Source organism: Marmota flaviventris, chromosome 7 (genome assembly GCF_047511675.1).
Source record: "Marmota flaviventris isolate mMarFla1 chromosome 7, mMarFla1.hap1, whole genome shotgun sequence".
In the NCBI taxonomy this organism is placed as follows: Eukaryota; Metazoa; Chordata; class Mammalia; order Rodentia; family Sciuridae; genus Marmota; species Marmota flaviventris.
In genome coordinates this window covers 71,318,714-71,338,855 of record NC_092504.1, presented here as the reverse complement: position 1 = coordinate 71,338,855, position 20,142 = coordinate 71,318,714, and the positions used below count along the sequence as shown (strand labels likewise).

Genomic DNA, 20,142 nt, shown 5'->3' with positions numbered 1-20,142 from the left:
AAACGTATTAAATATCTTGTTTTTGAACATAGAAAAAGTGCCTTTTTTGAAGCCCTTATTAACTATCTCCTGATAAAAGGCAAATTACCCAACTGTTTACTACATAGGAAACACAAAGTTCTTACATCTGATATTTTATCAAGTCTTTATTAAGAAGTAAAGTGCTCAGTATTACACAATTATAAAATTCTTGATTGTTGAGACTGGCATATGTAACATCATAATTATTCCTGTCATACAGAGGTGGGAAGGTGATAAGGAAAGGGCTGGGACTGAATGCTCCATGACTAAAGAATAAAAATGTATGGAACTTATGGATAATAAGAAAAGAATTTCACCACGTTTTACAAGTGAAATGAAAAACAGTACAATGATAAGTACCATAAAAAGAGTTTCTAGTGACCATAATCAACCTATGGCACCGGGTCAATATACATGGATACCACATAATAGTTGCACTTCAAATTGAAGTTTGTTTACATGTAACAACAAGGTACACAAACATAAATATGTACACTCCATTCCCCTGGAATGCAAATTTCAGTACCTAGGAATAAAGAATTGGTGTAGCATGTTAAAACAAAGTAAAGACAGATAGAGATAAATCCATGGGGAATGACTGTTAAAGACACTCAATATGTTTTATTTCTATAGACACTACGGCAGAAAGGCCTGTCTTCTCTTTTCATTAGAGATTTGACTGACATACTCCACCAATGGAATGAACTACTTAAGATGCAGCATTAAAAAGCAGGACTCCCTTCTGTTATCCAACTGAGAGATGCTCAACAATATTACATTGCCCTTGCTGGTCCTATTAGCTATCAAAAGGCCACATTTCCCAATACTTTTGAAAAATAATTTGTTTTTGTATTTTCTTTTTTGAGAAATAGGTTTTTCTCCCATAAATTTTGCAAGACCCTTTCCTATTGAAAACAACAGATGCTAACTCAAAATGTGGCTGGTACTTTCTGACAAAGGATGAACTGTGAATACCAATGCCTCCTTTTTACTAAATTGAGCATCATTTACATTATTAATATTGGATCGGGAATATTTGAGAACTATATTCTTGAGAGAGTATTAAACTGAAACTTTAGTTTTGTTGGTGGTTTAATGAATTTTAAAACTAAAGTTTGAAATTACCATTTCCTCTTCAAATTGGTCTTTGGTGGTTTTCTTGGCTATTTCAAATTCAAAACTAATATAATATAAAAATGAAATGATAGTCTCACAGATTTTAGATATAAACAAACAATAAAAGCACAGTATTTAACATTTATCTTAACCACTCATACAAATTCCAGCATAGTGACTACATACCCATTCTGTGGTCTGGAGTTCTTTTCTACCTAGTCTTTCAGAAAAGTTCACTCCAGTAAGGTAGTTGGAAAAAAAAAAGAATCCTTTTTAAAAAGAAAGCCATGCATTGAGCTCATGAGCTACTCCCCAAGTGGAGAGGAATATCCTACTTGCTTTCATACACTGGACAAAAGTGGCAATACTGATTTTTGTGAATGGAAGTAAACTCAGAAGACCTTTGACTGTTCTCTTCTAGTTATAAAGGCTACTTCACTGTCAATTGGGAAGATGCAGGCATGGTGGCAACTGACCATACACTCCACATACTTTTCAAAGATTTTCCCTGAACTCAATATTTACATCTAGATTTCTCATATGAGGGGGAAAAAAACCCCTCAAAAACCAAAAAACCAAACCAAACCAAAACAAAACAAACAAACAAACAAAAAAAAAAACACTTGGATCCACGGGTAACATTTATATAAAATAAGTTAAAGTGCAGAAGATTAACAATCAGTCACATAGGCCAGCATCATATGGTAATCAGGGCATATAAATAGTGTACTTGTTATGGCGATTGGGACAGAGCCTTCTCGCCTATCAGGAACATACACACCAACACTCCTCACACGTGCATACTGGCACTCCCATTTCCACCTCCACCTTCTGCGCCCTCTGTGGACTGGGAGGAGGAAGGAGGGGATCCTCTGGGGCGAGGCTGACCATGGAGTCCCACAGGGGTGCCTAGCCGGTGACTTATCTGGGAAGCTGCATCATCAGATTCCCAGCGCTCCAGCTCTTCCCGCACTAACTGCTCCATCTGTTCCCTGTGGATTTCACTGTCACGACCCAGTCTTTCATCCTAACAAGAGAAAAGAAACCAAGGTGTTACTGGTGAGGTGATGCATGTTCTTGTAGATGGAAATGAATCCTTTGTTCATCATTCTCCAGCCCATGACCTCTTACCTCGGCCACCCCATCCAGCAGCCTCCCCAGCACCTCCCGTCTCTTCACTTTGGTCCGCTCCATGGTCTCCAACTTGACGATCACAGCATCGATCTTGGACACAATGCTGCCGATGGAGTGCTCCATGCGGTCCACGCGCCTCACCAGGCTGCAGGTAACCACAGTTAAGAGGGCAAAGCCGCATTATCTTTTCAGCTCCATTGGCTTTTCAAACAGAAAAGCTAAGATTTTTTTAAACAATCATAACCTGAAATACTTTCTATTTTTAAATTATTTTGGCAAGGCTGGGGATGGAACCCAGGTCCTTAGGCAGGTGTTCTATCACTGAGCCACATCTCCAGCCCTGAACCATTTTCTAGTGGTCTCAAGCTCTAGGGACAAACTTTCATAGGCTGCTGGTGGGATTCCTAGCTGGCTCACATCTCCAGAGAGTTGCCATTGTGTTTTAAATCTTAGAACGATGCCTAATCCTTCTTTTGGATGTTCTAGTTTTAGAACTTTTTCTAAAGAAATGTTTTATGTTATAATTTTTTTACTACAATGCTGCTTCTTATTAGCATAACATTGAAATAGCTACATTAGCCAATCAATTGGAGATTGTTTAAATACATCATTGTCCATCTATACAATGGAACTCTTAGGTGACACCAGAAGTTATACAGTGACAAAATATTTAATTAAATAATGTTCACAGTATACTGAGTAAATAAACCAGTGGAGAAAACTGTATGCTCACTCATCATCCCTTGGGTCTCAATTTTAAAATATTATGTAAATGTCTTAAAGTAGGGTAACTTGAGACAACTTCTAGAATGATGGCACATGAGAGTTCTGTAGATTCTCTCCCCAGTGAAATGACTATAAATGGTGAAAATTGTTTTTAAAAACTCCAACATTCAAATGCATGAGAAATTTTCTTAAGGTCATACAACAAATGAAAAGACATTTATTCAAATAAATCTGCTATTTTTCTATAAGAATGAGAGTCTGCAGCATTTTAAAAAATATTTGAAGAAATAATGCTTGAATGCCTCCCAAATATTTTGAAAAACATTACCTATCAAGGAAGCACACACACACACACAAAAAAAAAAAAACTCCAAGTTTTTTGGGATAGTCTTGGAGACGCACACAGTAGTACAAATATTTAGAGACATGTAGCAAGGAACTTTAGTAAGATTAACATCTGTCTTATCAGAAACATTGGAGGCCAGAAAAAATGAAGACAAAACAAAACATACTCAGATAAACAAGAGCAGAGAGTTTTTGCTAGAAGATCTGCTTTACAATAAATACTAACAGAAATTCTTCAGGTTGAAATAAAATCACAGCAATTATAATCCTCATGAAAAAACAGTACATTGGTAGAAGTCATTATGTAAATATAAAATACAGAAGAAATGCACATTTCCTCCTATTTTTCTTAACTAATTTAAAATCAACTGTGTGAGATCTGTACATAATTGGATTATTGGTCCTATAAACATATATAAATACAATACACTTAACAATGACCAGGTGACACCAGAAGTTATACTGTGACAGATTATTTAATTAAATAATGTTTACAGTATAGGTAGGAGCAAAGTTTTATTGGAGCAAGAAAATAACATCAGATGGCACCATGAATATAGAGAACAGAAGAGAATCAGATGTGGTAAGGTTAATAAGATGAGAAGGTTAATTTAGCAAATGCTATAAATATATACTTCTAATTCTTCTTTCAGCTTTGTTAAGAGACATAAAATTATATATTGGGATAACTACTTCAATGTAATATTGAGTTTGTACACTGTATATAGATCAGTATCATGAGATAATACACACATACATACACACACACACACACACACACACACACACAGATACACGTATACACACACATAGAGTGGCCATAGAAAGTGGAAAGAAGAAAAAGAGCTATTTAGAAATAACATTTCCTTAGCTTGCTGGACTAATTTAATTTAAAACCTAAGTAGTTTCTCACTAACTGATTTATATATGTTACATTCTAAAGCAACCACACACAAAAAAAGTCCTAAAAATAGTAAAAAAATTAGTAAAAGAACCAAATTATTACACTATAAAATATTCACTTAGTGGAAAAGAAAAAAATATGGAAGGAATGTAGGAACAAAAGAGACATTAGAAAATACAATGTAAAATGTCAGAAATAAATCCAACTATGTCAATGATAACCTTAAATGTAAATGGCTCAGACAATCCAAACAAAAGGCAGAGATTGACAAATAATAAAAAAAGGTAAGATCTAAACGTATGCTGTATACATGAGACACATTTTAGATTCAAAGATGCAAAAATATGTTATGCAAAGAGCAACCATAAGAAAGCTGGAGTGGCTACAGTTATTTCAGTCAAAAAAAAAAAACAAAACAAAACATTTTACTAAGATGGAGTGAGACATAATTAAAACAGGCTCATCAATTAGGAACATACACTAATTACAAATGTGCACCTAACAACACTGCCTCAAAATAAACGAAACAAAATCTTACAGAATTAAAGTGATAAATAGACAATTGAATAAAACAGTTGGAGAATTTAATAGCACACTTTCACAATTAGAACAACTACACAGAAGAACAATAGAGAAATAAGAGACTCAAGTAACACCATAAAGCCACTAGACATATCAGACCTCTGGAAATCACTCCACTCAAAATGGCATAATAAATAAACCAGACTGTTAAAAACAAAGGCTGAAGTTTTCTTCTTTCATATGTGGAAGCTAGAGCAAAATACGGGGGAATAAATGGGGATAGAGGGGACTCATTAAGCTATAGGGAAGATCAGCAGAGTAGAGGGAGGAGGAGGAGATAGGGAGGGAGGAGGGATGGGAAACGGGAGAAAATGCAAAATGAATTTAACAAAATCACACTGTGTGCATGTATAAATATACTACAGTGAATTCCACTTTTATGTACATGTATAAAACACCAATCAAAAATAAATAAATGAGTGAAAGGAAGATGAGCAGAGAAAGGGGACTAGGTAGAGAGAAAAGGGAAATGGGGAGGCACTGGGGACTGAAATGGGAGTAAATCAAATTCCATATATGTATGAATTTGTCAAAATGAGCCCAACTATTATGTATGACTCTAGTTAAAAAAAAAACTATCATAATATACATTCTTTTTAAGTGCACTTGGAAACCTCCACAATAAAGTATATGTTAGTCTAAGAAAATATGTAAAAATATTGTTAAACGCATGTAAATGGAACCACAGACAATAAAATATTAATAGAAATTTTCATTGGTAGAAATATAGGATATAAATGTTTTCTTTCTTTTTTCTATATTATCCATTTTTCCTATAATAAACACTTTACCTTTCTAAAGACAAAATGCATGAATAAAATTCACAAAAAAGAATTGATGGTTAACAATGGAAAAGAATGGATTAAGAAATGCAGGGAATTTTTGATGGAAATTGCATTGAATCTGTAGAGCACTTTTGGTAGTACGGCCATTTAGAAATGTTAGTTCTGCCTAAGAATATAGGAGGTCTTTCCATATTCTAAGGACTTCTTCAATTCCTTTCTTTAGTGTTCAGTCATTTTTGTTACAGAGGTCTTTCACCTCTTTTGTTAGATTGATTCCCAAGTATTTTATTTACCAGGGACAGCGGGGCAGTTTTTAGATGTTGATTCTTGGTACTTTGCTGAATTCATTTGTGAGTTCTAGAAGTCTTTATGGAGCTTTTAGGTCGGCAAACAGAGATAATTTGAGCTCTTCATTTCCTATTTGTATCCATTTAATATTTTTTGCTTGCCTATATTGTTCTGGCTAGAATTTCTAACAATATATTAAATAGGAGTGGTGAAAATAGATATCCTTTTCTTGTCCCAGATTTTAAAGGAAATCCTTTCAGTTTTTCTCTATTCAGAATAATGTTGGCCTTGGTTTTTTGTATATAGCATTCACAGAAATAGAAAAAGCTGGAAGAATAGCCAAAGCACTCCTCAGTGAAAAAAAAAAAAAAACAAGCAAAAGGCATCACAGTATCAGAACTCAAATTATACTATAGAGCAGTAACAAAAACAGCATGATACTGGCACCACAACAGTCACAAAAACCAACAGAATACAATAGAAGACACAGAGACAAACCCACATAAATACAGTTATATCATACTAGACAAGTGTGCCCAAAATACTTTTCAAAAAATGGTGCTGGGAAAACTGGAAATCCAAATGAAGTAGAATGAAATTTAACCCCTATCTCCCTGTATAAAACTCAACTCAATGTGTATCAAAGACCTAGGAATTAGACAGAAACCCTGCACGTGCTACACAAAAATGAGGGCCCAGCATTCTAACATGCTGGCTCAGAAACTGACTTCCTTAACAAGACTCCTAAAGTGCAAGAATTAAAATAAAAGATCAATAAATGGGATGGAATCAAATTTAAAAAGCTTCTTCAGAGCAAAGGAAACAATCAAGAACATGAAGAGAGAACATAGAGAATGGGAGACAATCTTTGATACCTGCTCCTCAGGGCATTAATATCCAGGATATTCAAAGAACTCAGAAAACTTAACACCAAAAGGCAAATAACCCAATCAATAAATGGGCAAAGGAACTAAAAAGACACTACTCAAAAGAAGAAATATGAATGATCAACAAATACATGAAAAAAATGTTCAATATCTCTAGCAATAAGATAAATGCAAATTAAAACTACAATGAGATTTCATCTCACTCCAGTCAGAGTGGCAATTATCAAGAATACAAATTAACAATAAATGTTGGAAAGGATGCGGGGAAAAGGGTACACACATTCATTGTTGGTGGGACTGCAAATTGGTGCAACTATTCCAGAAAGCAGTATAACGGTTCCCCAAAAATTTAGAAATGGAAGCATCATTTGACCCTGTTATCCCACTCCTTGGAATATATCCAAAGGATTTAAAATTAGCATACTATAGTGACACAATCACATCAATGTTTATGGCAGCACAATTCACAATAGCTAAGCTGTGGAGCCTACCTAGGTGCCCTTTAACTGATGAATGGATAAAGAAAATGTGGTATGTATACACATGGAGGAGCCATTAAGAAGAATAACTTTATGGCATGTGCCAGTAAATGGATGAGTCTGGAGACTATCATGCTAAGTGAAATAAGCCCATCGCTAAAAGCCAAAGGTTGAATGGTTTCTCTGATATGCAAAAACTATCAAAAATAAGGGGGGAAGTTAAAAAAGGGAGAGAGACAGAGAGAGAATAAAAGAAAGATTAGTGGAGTAGACAAAGGCAAGTGAAGGAAAAGGAGGAGGGATGGGAACAAGAAAGACAGTGGAATTAATTCTATATAACATTTCTATATACATATATGAATACATCACAGTGAATCTCACTACTATGTACATCAAAGAACACTAGTTTAAAAAAAAATAATAACTCTAAGTGAACAGCAGAAAAACCAGTAGAGTAGAGGGATGAGAACAGGGAAAAGGATGTTGGAAAGGATGCGGGGAAAAGGGTACACGCATTCATATATTCATTGTTGGTGGGACTTCAAATTGGTGCAACTATTCCAGAAAGGAGAGGGGAGGGGAAGTACCAGGGACTCAGTTAGAACAAATCATATTTCATGCTTTCGTAATTATGTCAAAATAAATACTGTTGCCATGTGTAACTAAAAAGAAATAATAAAAAAATAAAGTACATGGTTAAGGTTTAAAAAATAAAGATTCAGTATCTTTACTAATTACAAAAACCAAAAAAAGAAAAGAAAGAAAAAACAGGAAACAGCCATATCTTGTTTAGACTCTGGTGCACCAAAATTCAGCCAATTCCTTTATACTCACACTTGAAACTCTTCATAAGAAACCCCACTGGAGATGCTTCCCCTCCTTCTGGAGCTGTGTCCACTGTCTTCGTCGTCATCCTCCTCAGAGTCATCCAGGCTTCTTGGGAAACTGCGGCTGCTCATGGGACGCGGCAAAGAGCTATGATCCAAGTCCAGGTCCTCCTGCAGGACAAGGGGTCGCCCAGTGAAGAGAGGCACCAAGACCTCACACAGAATTTAGCAAGGTCTTGGGCAAGTAGGAAATGGGTGTCAGCCAGACCAGGATGGCCACATTTTTCTATATTGTGGAATGCACAAATTTTCAGACAGATTTTAACTATTAACGAGGAGTTGCTAAGCTTTTGTTTGGATAAGAAAGAACATTAAAAACATAAGAAAGAAAAAAAGTAAATAAAAGCATACCCTTATCACCTTCTTTTCATAAAAGAACAAATTCAATAACTCTAAAGCAGGAAGGATATAATCTCAGAATTTTGACTAAATACTGACGCAAGAAAATTTCATTTACTGTCTTTGTGCTTACATTTCACAATGAATGTTGAAGTTTGTCACCTTTGGACAAACTTGTCTGTAGCACTGTTTAGTAACAATCATTCTAGACTTCTCCTTGGAGGAAAGTGGCTTTGTATGTTAACATTCATCTGTGTTCTCTATATCTCAATTTTTTTTGTTATTATTGTTGTTTAAACATTTATATTTGAAAGTTAATTGAAAAACTGTTAATTCTTCTTAGTTACATAAGCTCATTTACAATTTTATTTAATTATTATTTATTACTTGTTACCTGAGATGGGTTCTATGTTGCCCAGGCTGGTCTCCAACACTTGGGTCGAAGTACCCTCGACATCAGTCTCCTGAGAGGCTGAGACTATGTTGGCACCACCATGCCCAACAGTTAATTTTACTTTCTATTACTCTGTAGTAAATATTCAAATAAAAGGCACATGATAATTTTATTTTACTATAAAAGTTAATAATTTAAAGAGCAACTAATTAACCAGAGAGGTTTTTATCTTCTGGTAACTTTTTTTTTTCCTCACTCTCTTGGACATAAAGAACTATTCAAGTAATCAAGCTCCTCTTTCAAGTTGACTGCCAGAAAGCTTAGGGCCAAAAAGGCCAAGACCATTGCCCAATGTTTATAAGCATATGCCTAGTTATACAATATAGTTTTTATTAGCTTTATCCATAATGTAATTTTGCACCCTTGTTTCTAGTTTTCTTGCACTCATCTATTTTATTGCACCTTATATATTACGGTTTATATACTCCTTTTGGGATAAACAAAGCACTAATACATATATTGAGAGAGAGAGAGAAAGACAGATTCCCAGTCACCCACCACTTAGTGCAGTGTTTGACAGGTGGTGGGTGCTGAAACAGATCACGGTCTTTTAAACTAGACCCACCCTCTCTTTTTCCAGGTCATCTCTCATCTGCTGATGTTCATGTTCAGTGAGCTCCTGGTCTCCATCTTGGTCATACTTGGTGAATATTGCCTCAATCTCTGCATCAGTATGGCCCTTCCTGAAATTGAGAGGATACAGATGAATTCATTTTTGTACATGGTCCAAACCCAACACAGAGAAATTAAAATGCAGGAGAAAGAGAAATCACTGAATGGGGGCCTAGCCTCCTCTCAGAGCATATTCCAGAAATGCTTCTCTATGAGTATCTGGGCTATAAACACTCTCACCAAGAATTGATTTTTAGCAGTGGAAACTTCCTAGTGACCCAGATGTGTCACTCTTACCCTTTGAGATCTTGTCGAAGTTCATCAAAGTTTAACTTGCCTCCCCCTTGCCGCAGACTCTCTGAAATGTCATCCACAGTATTTTTTTTCAGTTTTAGTTTGACCAAAGCTTTATGGTAGCCCTAGTGGGGAAACAAAGCAGAACATCTGTTTAGTTTTTTTCTGCTTTTGCATTTGATTTACCTCTCATTTGTAGCATCAACAAACATAAACCCATTGCCTGGTGGAACTGAAGTGTGTGCTGAATGAATGAATAATAAATGAATAATATGAAAGTCCTGAGGAAGACATACGGAAAAGGTAAGAAGTTTTCAATAAACCAAGAATTGAGGTCCTTTCCTTCATATGTGTTTTTGAATTGGTTGACAAATAAAAATCACTACATATTACATAGCTATCAGCTCCCAAATATATAGGAATATGCAACAGTTCTTAAAGAAACAATCTGTGAGGTGAATAGAGAGCCTACATCTTGAGAGCAAATCTTTACCCCTCACACATCAGATAGAGCACTAATCTCTAGGGTATATAAAGAACTCAAAAAGCTAAACACCAAAAAACCAAATAACCCAATCAATAAATAGGCCAAGGACCTGAACAGACACTTCTCAGAAAATATACAACAATCAATAAATATATGAAAATATATAAAAAGTTCATCATTTCTAGCAATTAGAGAAATGCAAATCAAAACCACTCTAAGATTTCATCTCACTCCAGTGAGAATGGCAGCTATTATGAAGACAAACAACAGTAAGTTGGCGAGGATGTGGGGGAAAAGGTATACTCATATACTGCTGCTGGTGGGCCTGCAAATTGGTCAGCCAATATGGAAAGCAGTACGGAAATTTCTTGGAAAATTGGGAATGGAACCACTATTTGACCCAGCTATCCCTCTCCTTGGTCTATACCCAAAGGACTTCAAAACAGCATATTACAGGGACACAGCCATATTAATGCTTATAACAGCACAATTCACAATAGCTAAACTGTGGAACCAACCTAGATGCCCTTCAGTAGATGAATGGATAAAAAAAAATGTGGCATATATACACAATGGAATATTACTCAGCAATAAAAGAGAATATAGTCATGGCATTTGCAGGTAAATGGATGGAGTTAGAGAAGATAATGCTATGTGAAGTTAGCCAATCCCAGAAAAAACAAATGCCAAATGTTCTCTGACATAAGGTGACTGACTTATAGTGGGGTAATTAGGGGGAGCGTAGGAAGAATAAATGAACTCTAGATAGGGCAGAGAGGTAGGAAGGAAAGGGAGGGGGTAGGGCCTTAGCAAGGATGGTGAAGTGTGATGGACATCATTATCCAAAGTACATGTATAAAGACATAAATTCTTGTGAACATACTTTATATACAACCAAAAATAAAAATCGTGCTCTATATGTGTAACAAGAATTATAATGCATTCCGCTGCCATTTATTTTTTTTAAAAATCAATAAAAAATGTGGCATATATACACAATGGAATATTAATCAGCAATAAAAGAGAATAAAATCATGGCATTTGCAGGTAAATGGATGGAGTTAGAGAAGATAATGCTAAGTGAAGTTAGCCAACCCCCCCCCCAAAAAAAAATACCAAAAGTTTTCTCTGATATAAGAAGGCTGATTCATAGTGGGGTAGGGAGAGGGAGCATGGGAGGAATAGATGAATCTAGATAGGGCAGAGGGGTTGGAGGGGAACGGAAGGAGTTAGGGTAAGGGTTAGGGTTATGTATGAAGACAGAATTGGTGTGAGTATACTTTGTATACAACCAGATATATGAAAAATTGTGCTCTATATGTGTAATAAGAATTGTAATGCATTCTGCTATCATATATAAATTAAAAAATTAATTTTAAAAAATAATACCAAGAAATCTGAGTCAGGGATTAATTATCTTTTCCTTGTCTCACAATAAATAATTTCTTTATATGTTAGATATGCAACAAAAAAATCCCAGTGAAATATGGATGAGGATTTTTCACTAACAAACTACAGAGTGTAGTTAGGGTGTAGTGAATGGTAGGGTGTAGTGAATGGTAGCGTGCTGGCCTAGCATGTGTGAGGCCCCAGGTTGATCCCCAGCACCACAGAGTCAAACAAACAAACAATAAATTATAGACAGAGGTTACTTTTGCTTTGCATAGTAATACAGGTCTGTAAAAATGACCTTGAAGACTGAAATTGTGAAAAGTGAGCCAAATAATTAACAGCAGAAATTTTAATTATTCCAAGAACTTTAAAACATTTTGATGAAACATTAATACTCCCTTAGTGTCAGCTATAAATTCATAAATAAATAGAATATTAGTGCATTGAAATTTAAAACACTAGAAATATTGAAAGGTAAATTGTTATAATTCTTTGTACAAAAAAAGGATTCAGGGCAGTTTAAACTGTGCTTGTCGTCACCTTCTCATGTATTTCATCATATTATCCCCTACAATGTGAACGGAATGTGTTTTCTGTACATCAGTGGATTGTCAAATTGCTTTCTAATTATGGATCACCTTCTGACAATGTTCTTTGCACTTTCACTGTTATGAAATATCTCTACAAACTCTTTGTTTTACTTGAAGATTTCTGCTGGCGTCCCCTCCTCCAAGACAGCTTCATTCTTTTCTTATTGATGTTGAAAAACTGTTCTTCTGGGTGTCCACCTGGATCTCTCCAGTGTTGACAGTGTCAACATTCCCGTGCTCAGCTACTTCTTGGAAAACCATGGCATTTGTTTTGATTTCACTTTCAGGTTTGTGTGTTTCCTTTCTTTCCTGTGTTTCATCTTTCTGGCCTATTCACTTTTTTCTATTATCATGTCTGTAAATGTCGCATAGGTTCATTACCGAGGACAAGAAAGCAACACTACACACTTTGTCACTGCATGAACCCAACAGCAGATGTCCAGTGACCAATCAGCAGCAGACAGGAAGCAGTGTCACCAAAGGTCCCCAAGCGTGAGGAACATCTGCTACTTAGGAATTAATGTGGGGATTAAAGAGCCAGCAATGGAGTTCATACTTTGTGCTCTTACTCACTGTTAATGAGCAGTGATAATGCAAACTTGAACCAGGTTTTTGAGGATTTGGTGTTATGTAACAAAAGTGTGGTACCTGAACATTGTGTGTTATCAAAACTGTGCACAATGTGGAGAGTTTCTGTACATGATGGAGATATGCTAAAATGTACACAACCATGATGCTAAATTTAAGATAACAGGGAATTTAGGTCTCATGCAAGAAACTTGTAAGAAGCTGAAATTTACCCTTACACCATGATCCACAGATAATATGGTCCCAGGACTTGACTCAACAGAAAACAGGGTCAAGGAGCCCTTTTATTTACCAACATGATGTTGGACAACACGCTTTTATACTACAGAAGTCTTTGTTATTGTGAAAATTTTATTTTTTACCAAATAAAGAAGTCACATGGAGAAGAACGAAGCTGCCCCACTTCCCTGTCCTGCCCTTTCTTCAACATCTAGCCCTGCCTGAGAAGCTAAGGAAATGGAAGTCCTCAGGCACCAGGCTGTGACCTAAATCCAAGGACCTTTTCCTTTGACCATTTTACAATTGTGCTTAGAAGGTCAAGGGTAAAGGAAATGGCACTAAATACTGGCATCTAAAACCTTTTCTTTTTTAATATGGTAATTGATATAGAAAAGCTGGAAATGGGTTTATATACTCTTGACTTCCAGTTTATTCTGAGCTCAGGATCTGGAAGTGACAGTGGATTAGAGGGAATGTCCAAACATACAAAGGAGCTCAGACCCTAAGAGTCAACAAGGTTATTTCGAGTTGAATTCAGGAAATAAAAAGACTCCCTGACTTTCAAGCCAGCAGCACGGCTTTCAAGCCTCCAAGATAGAGAATATTTAAATTAGTCCTAAGATATAGTAATATACTCCTTATTTAAAATAATTTCAATGTATTATTATTTATTAGGAAATTTGAGACAATTATTATTTTAAGTAGGAAATCTTAAAATTCAGAGAATTTGGGATTATCTTACCTTTCTGATGAGGTCTGAAAGCTCCATTTCAGCTTTCTGCTGGGCAAAATCAGATTTCACTTCAGAGTAGGTATCATTGATGATGGCCAGAAACATGTTCTGTTTGTAAATCAAAGAAACGTAGAGGTTAAGAGATGAAGCCTAAACATATTTTGTAAACATTAATTCAATTTGACACATGCTTTTTGGTTCACACTTTTTCCCTCAATTAGAAGGCTTTATGAAGTCATAAGTAGTTTTGCTACCATCTTCTTCAAAAAAAAAATTTCCCCATTAAGTCATGCCAAAGGAAAATACACTATATATTATTACTTATAAAACCATGTATTTTGATATGTTTTACAAAAAGAGACAGAAAAATGGCAGAAAAATATTAATATCTTTACCTAAGAAGAATGGATTATTTTAAATTGCTTGTTTTGTTCCATACATGTAAAAAAGTCACATAAACTATTATGGGTATGGATCTGTAAAAAGCTCTTCAACTATCAAAAGTCAATACAAACAAGTAGAATTCTATGCTTATATCAAATTTTTTATATGATCATATTTGATATTTATACAATATATTTTAAAGAGTTAAAAAGATCATGGCAAATAATAGGCCAAATTATATTATTATATTGTGTGCATGTATAAATATGTAACAACAAATTCCAACATTATGCACAACAATAATGCACCAATAAAAATATGGAAAAAAATCTCTGCAAATAGGAATATAATAGACTCAGTAGACAAAGAGTTAAGAAAAAAAAAAGAAGAAAACTTTGCAGAAAGATATAGACTTTGTAGTTAAGTAAAATTGGTTTTCAGTTTTGCAACTGCTAAGACTATATGGTTCAACTTTTTTAAGTTTCATTTTTAGGATATGTTTTGCATTTATGTAATGGAAAGTTACAGTTTTTCCCTTCACAGATTAGTAGTATGGGACAATGCAACACAATGCAAAATGCTCAGGATGTGCCCTACTGCAAGGCAAGGGCTAAATTATTTGCACTTATTATTATCATTCAGTGGCTGCTACTTTGTTCACTCTCCTGAGTTTTCCTTCCCCAATGGTAATGCTTTCTAGTCACAGCATCTGATTGCAATTAACTATCTCCAAGCACTGCAAACCTTAGGTCTTTTATGTTTTTACTCTTTGTACCTAACTTCGGTTTGCAAAGATAGAGTGGTATGTGTAATTTTTTCTGTTTCCCCACATAAAAGTCCATGAACTCTTCATCAGGGCAGACTCAGGCTCTGCTTGCCTTACCATGACATCCTCGGTATCACCCATATGCCTCCTACTGTGCAATACACATTTATACATACTATACGCTATATGTAATATTATAGGGATAAAGTGATGGAGTCGATATTTATTGATTCATTGATACATGAACAAAACAGGGCTCTCATTTTAGAAGGCTACTGATTCTCCATCAGAAAGAATACTAGTGTTCTGAAGCTGTGAGAACAGAATATAGAATACAAATAAATTCCTTGCTAAAGGCTCCATTTGGAGGGTAATTTCAGTCAGAATGTCTTCCACCTTTCTTCTTTCCAACCCAGATGTCTACCATTGTATTCTGGCTTTCCAGTGGCTACATGATGCTCGCAAATGTCTTATTTGAAATGGGTTCAAGGGGTGGGTCCTCTGAAGACATTTTGAAAAGTATAGTGGCAGAGTAAGGCTCCTGAAGGGGTGGGAGAGGAGGTTCACTTTTTTCCAGTCTCACCAGGGTCACCTAGCTGTCAGATGGGCCTCTGTACTAGGAGATCATTCCCTGTGTGTAGGGAGATGGGGGAGAGTGATTCTGGTCCTGACTCAAATAAGCCTCTTCACACCAACATGGATTATTTTTAAACAGAGGCAATGAATTAATACCAGGCAGTAAACTTTCAAAGAGAGCCAATACTACAGTCAGCTTGTTATTTGCTTAACAGACAAGTTTGTATTGAAAGTAGCCTCTTGTCTATTACCTATCCATTTATCCAACTATGTATGTCTATGAGATGCAGGGAAAATGCAGCACTGAAAAGCTTATATTTTAATACAAATACAAAAACTAAAAGCTTGTTTTCCTGCTCTGCAGATTGATCCAATAAAATGACTGAATGATCTCAAGGTGCTGCCTTTTGAAGTACAATATTGAAACGAGTCCTCATCTGAGCAGTTCATATCATCATAGTTTTGTCCCTCATTTGGCAGACTGATCACTGAGAACACTAGGTGGCCTGAGGTCAACCGAAGGATCTACTGCAGGACTCTCAATTCCTGGTCTGTTATTGGAGGAGACATTCAGGTGCCCCAGAATCCAAAGCACCACCAATGTGAGAGGGTGACAAAGGCTTAAGCTTCAGCTAATTTATTTATAACAGGAAGGAGACACTTAGGAGGATTCAGTTCACAACCTAGCCAGGATGCCTGCACACAGCAAGATACAAATGGACTTGCTTGAAACTGCTGCACCTTCAGGGCCTGTTCAAGAGCATCATGACTCTATCAGTGAATGCCATCTCCTAACCAGAAATACCTGGGCCCACCTTCAGAATGCTACCCTCAATTACTGCAAATGTCATCATTCAACCTTTTACAAAGGATCTTTATAAAATTTACTGAAAATGGAAATGACTTCTTTTCTTAAGATGATTCTTAAGGCAATCATTAAATCTGAGTGTTTTATGAAAAATACCCAGTGCCTAAGTTAAACTGAGTTACTTTAATACTTTTCAGTAGACTAAGTGAATGTATAAATGTTAAGACAAAACACACACACAAAAACGTGGAATGTAATAATTCACTCAAATACTACTCCTGATATCCTGGATCTAGCTTTCTTTGTCCCTTTTATTTTACTTTTTTAAAGAAGAGTAAAATGAAAAGTAATGCTAGCAAGTGACTATGAAGTGTTGACATTTGTGTTAAAAACAAGTGTGAGTGAGCATATTCTACTTTTGAGGCAAAGTATTGTCTTAAGTAATATAATAAATTTGCACTTAAGTTTTAACTTTTTTTTCTTTGAGTAGAAACACATATGAATAAATGAAAGGCAATGAAAAGAAATATTTTGTTAAGACTTAAAACTTTGAATGAATGAAATGTAAAATAAAATTTCCAAAATCAACATTTTGTTCTACTTCCTAGTCTCTATTTAAAATAATGAAGAATAGAGCGGGGGAAAAAAAGAGAAGATGGTGATTCTTGAACATTAAATCTAAATCCCCTCACTATAAACAAAAGTGTACATACCAAAAGAATGAAGAACATAAAGAACACAAAGGTAGTGAAATACAGTGGTCCCAAAACTCGATTAGCTTCCTCAATCTCTGCAAAGTTGATATCACCCAAAATGATACGGAATTGAGTGACACTATAAAAACAAAACAAAACACCACAATACAGAAACAAAGAATGTCCCGCAACTGATGCAACATTTATTAAAGATGATTTCACATTTTAGGATTGTTGTGGAAGTGTTGATAGCTCCCAAATAATTAAAAATTCAAGTCCTTTAGAAAAATCTTGCTGCTTATGTCAGCAATGGGAGTGTTCTGTAATAATAATATGCTTTCATGCTACATATTATTTCCATCTGGTTAATATTAAATGTAATTATTACTAGGTAACTTGTATAGCAACTGGCTTTAACAATCTAAAACATAATCTGGCTAAAATATGGCCTTTCTATATCTCCACAATGGTCACTCTGGACCTGAAGACAATATCTCTTAAGAGAAAAAAAGAAAAGATTTTTTAAAGGATGGCTAGATTACACGTGTTCAAAGATTCAACAATCTCACATTAATTCAAAATGAAGGGAAAGTGACTGGACATTTTGAGTGCTGGGTTTTAGTAAAATCATTTCCTTCACTGACTTTGATCAAACAGCCAGGTGAATTAGGACTCCCCATGCACAAAGCCTTATCAACTTCAATGTCATGTTATTCCTCTCCTTTCCTAACTACTAATCCCTTTGTAAATGGCAGGGGAATCCGATATGGACTCTTTTGTTGGTTTTGTTTTTCCTGTATCTGGGAACTCTGGAAAAAGACTGAAAAGTTCTGTACTCTGAATTTTCCCCTAGAATATTAGAAATATCTATTCTTTTACTTATAAAATAACTGGAAGTTCAAAATGTATGGCAACCTATTTATCAAGAATGAAAATATACAAAAATGGTCTTTTAAAAGACTCTCATGTACTTTGGGAGCCAGGAAGACCTTGGTCTTGGAATAGTGGTTTTCTGTGGCTATTCCACTTTATCTTAGTACCTGAGGGCAGCTATCTTAAGCATCAGCATTTCAGAAGGTATTAACAACTTTGCATTGGTAGGTAAAAGTTTCTGGAAAAGGTGACTCATTTTTATTTTGAATAAACATTTTTAACTCTTCCATAGTGCTCAAATAGCAACTGTGAAGATTTCTTAATCCTTGAGAAGGCAGTAACATCTCTGATTATATTTTTCTTCTTAATTTCATATATACTTACATACATTCTTGGAAAGAACTGAAGTCATCAACCTGAGCACCAAAGACGAGGTACGCCAACTGAGCATAGGCTAAGAATATAATGAAGAACATAATGGCAAAGCCAAAGAGGTCTTTGGCACAACGAGACATGGTTGTAGACAGTTGGCTCATCGTCCTGTTAAAATTGATGAATTTGAAGAGCTGTAAAAGAGGAAAGACAGTGACAGGTGAATGGATAAACACAATGTGGCACATACATACAATAGAATATTATTCTGCCACAAAACGGAATGGGATTTGGGTACATATTACCATGCAGACCTTGAAAACATCATTCCCAGGGAAACTATGTCATGAAAGGTGGAAACTGTACCATTGCACATATATGAGGCACTTAGACTGGTAAAATAAATAGAAAGCAGAAAGTATGTTACCAGGGGCTGAGGTGAGGGGGAGATGGGAAGTTAGTGCTGATGTGCACCTTAGGATGATAAGGCTCTGGTAGTGCACAGTGGTGATGGTGGCCCCACACTGTGCATGTCCTTCGTGCCACAGCACTTCACATTTTAAAATGTGACAATGGCAAGTTTTGTGTTATGTGTTTTAACCACAGTAAGACCAAAAGAGAGAGGACAGAAAGGACTTGGTTTTATTGTTTTCCAAAACCAGCTCTTCTATTCTTTTATTCAAAAAGGGTCTGCTAAGTCCCTAACCCATGACAGGCTCTGTTCTTGGAGTTGGAAGCAGGGAACAGAACACAGCTGCAGCCTCATGTGGTCACATTTTCCAGGATGATTAACATATCATGGAAAAGGGCTTCCTCACAGTTTCAATGACTAGTGATATTTTTCCTCAAAAAAGGATTAAAATGTAAAAAAAAAAAAAATCTCTAACAAATAAACACCACAAAACATTTCAGGAAATACTATTTGTGTATCAGTAACTATCTTTTATTTGGGCATCAATTATGTGGCAATGGTTTTCTCATATAGCTGAGTAAGCAGCCTGAGAAACACAAGGTGAGGTCTATGCCCTCTGATAAACCTCAGTGCTTCCAGGGTAAAGCAACAATTCAGGAAAATACACAGCTCTTGGTAAGCACCTTCCTCAACAGTTGTTCAAGTGAACCTTCTGTGATGGTAGAAAGGTTCTACTAGTTCCATTTCCTAAAACAGTATACACTATTAACACAGAGACATTACACATTTAAAATGTGGTTAGTGGGAATGAGGAACTGAAATTTTTATTACACATAACCTTAATTAATTGAAAGTGAAATGGGCTGGGGATGTGGCTCAAGCGGTAGTGCGGTAGTGCGCTCGCCTGGCATGCGTGTGGCCCGGGGTTCGATCCTCAGCACCACTTACAAACAAAGATGTTGTGTCCACCGAAAAATAAAAAAATAAAAATTCTCTCTCTTTAAAAAAAAAAAAGAAAGAAAGTGAAATGTAAATAGCCACCTGTAGCCAGCAGTTATTGTCTGTACAGCACAATCAGAACTTGAGCTGTTTGTAAATGGCACAGGAATCCAATTGATGGTTGCTTCAAAATTAATGAAATTTCCTGCATCGCCCAAAATGAGGCTCATTATATATAAAAATGTCCTAACCTTTCACACACCTGAAAATACACATTATGTTTTGTGAAAAGAGGGAAATGAGTAAGTTAGGTCCTCCTTAGAGGAAAGGTCTGTCCCAGCTGACATTCTGGGTAAAGCAGATTGTTCTAACAAGCATTTCCAGGTGCAGCATCTCTCCATTTCCTGCAAATGATCCCCTCTCTCAGTTCCTTTTCATCTCCTGGTCACATTACA

General features: G+C 35.8%; 1 protein-coding gene across 1 annotated transcript in view; it reads right to left on the bottom strand.

Moving 5' to 3' along the window:
• The window catches only part of Pkd2 (polycystin 2, transient receptor potential cation channel), a 52,310-nt gene continuing 32,168 nt past the window's right edge, over nucleotides 1–20,142 (bottom strand). Inside the window, exons 8-15 of the mRNA XM_071614425.1 lie at nucleotides 18,349–18,530; nucleotides 17,110–17,230; nucleotides 13,872–13,970; nucleotides 9,857–9,978; nucleotides 9,513–9,630; nucleotides 8,102–8,265; nucleotides 2,269–2,416; nucleotides 1–2,164 (exon numbers count right to left, since the gene is read on the bottom strand). Of these exons, the coding sequence (XP_071470526.1) occupies nucleotides 1,928–2,164; nucleotides 2,269–2,416; nucleotides 8,102–8,265; nucleotides 9,513–9,630; nucleotides 9,857–9,978; nucleotides 13,872–13,970; nucleotides 17,110–17,230; nucleotides 18,349–18,530 (1,191 nt within the window). The 3' untranslated portion in view covers nucleotides 1–1,927. The remainder of the gene's footprint in view (nucleotides 2,165–2,268; nucleotides 2,417–8,101; nucleotides 8,266–9,512; nucleotides 9,631–9,856; nucleotides 9,979–13,871; nucleotides 13,971–17,109; nucleotides 17,231–18,348; nucleotides 18,531–20,142) is intronic.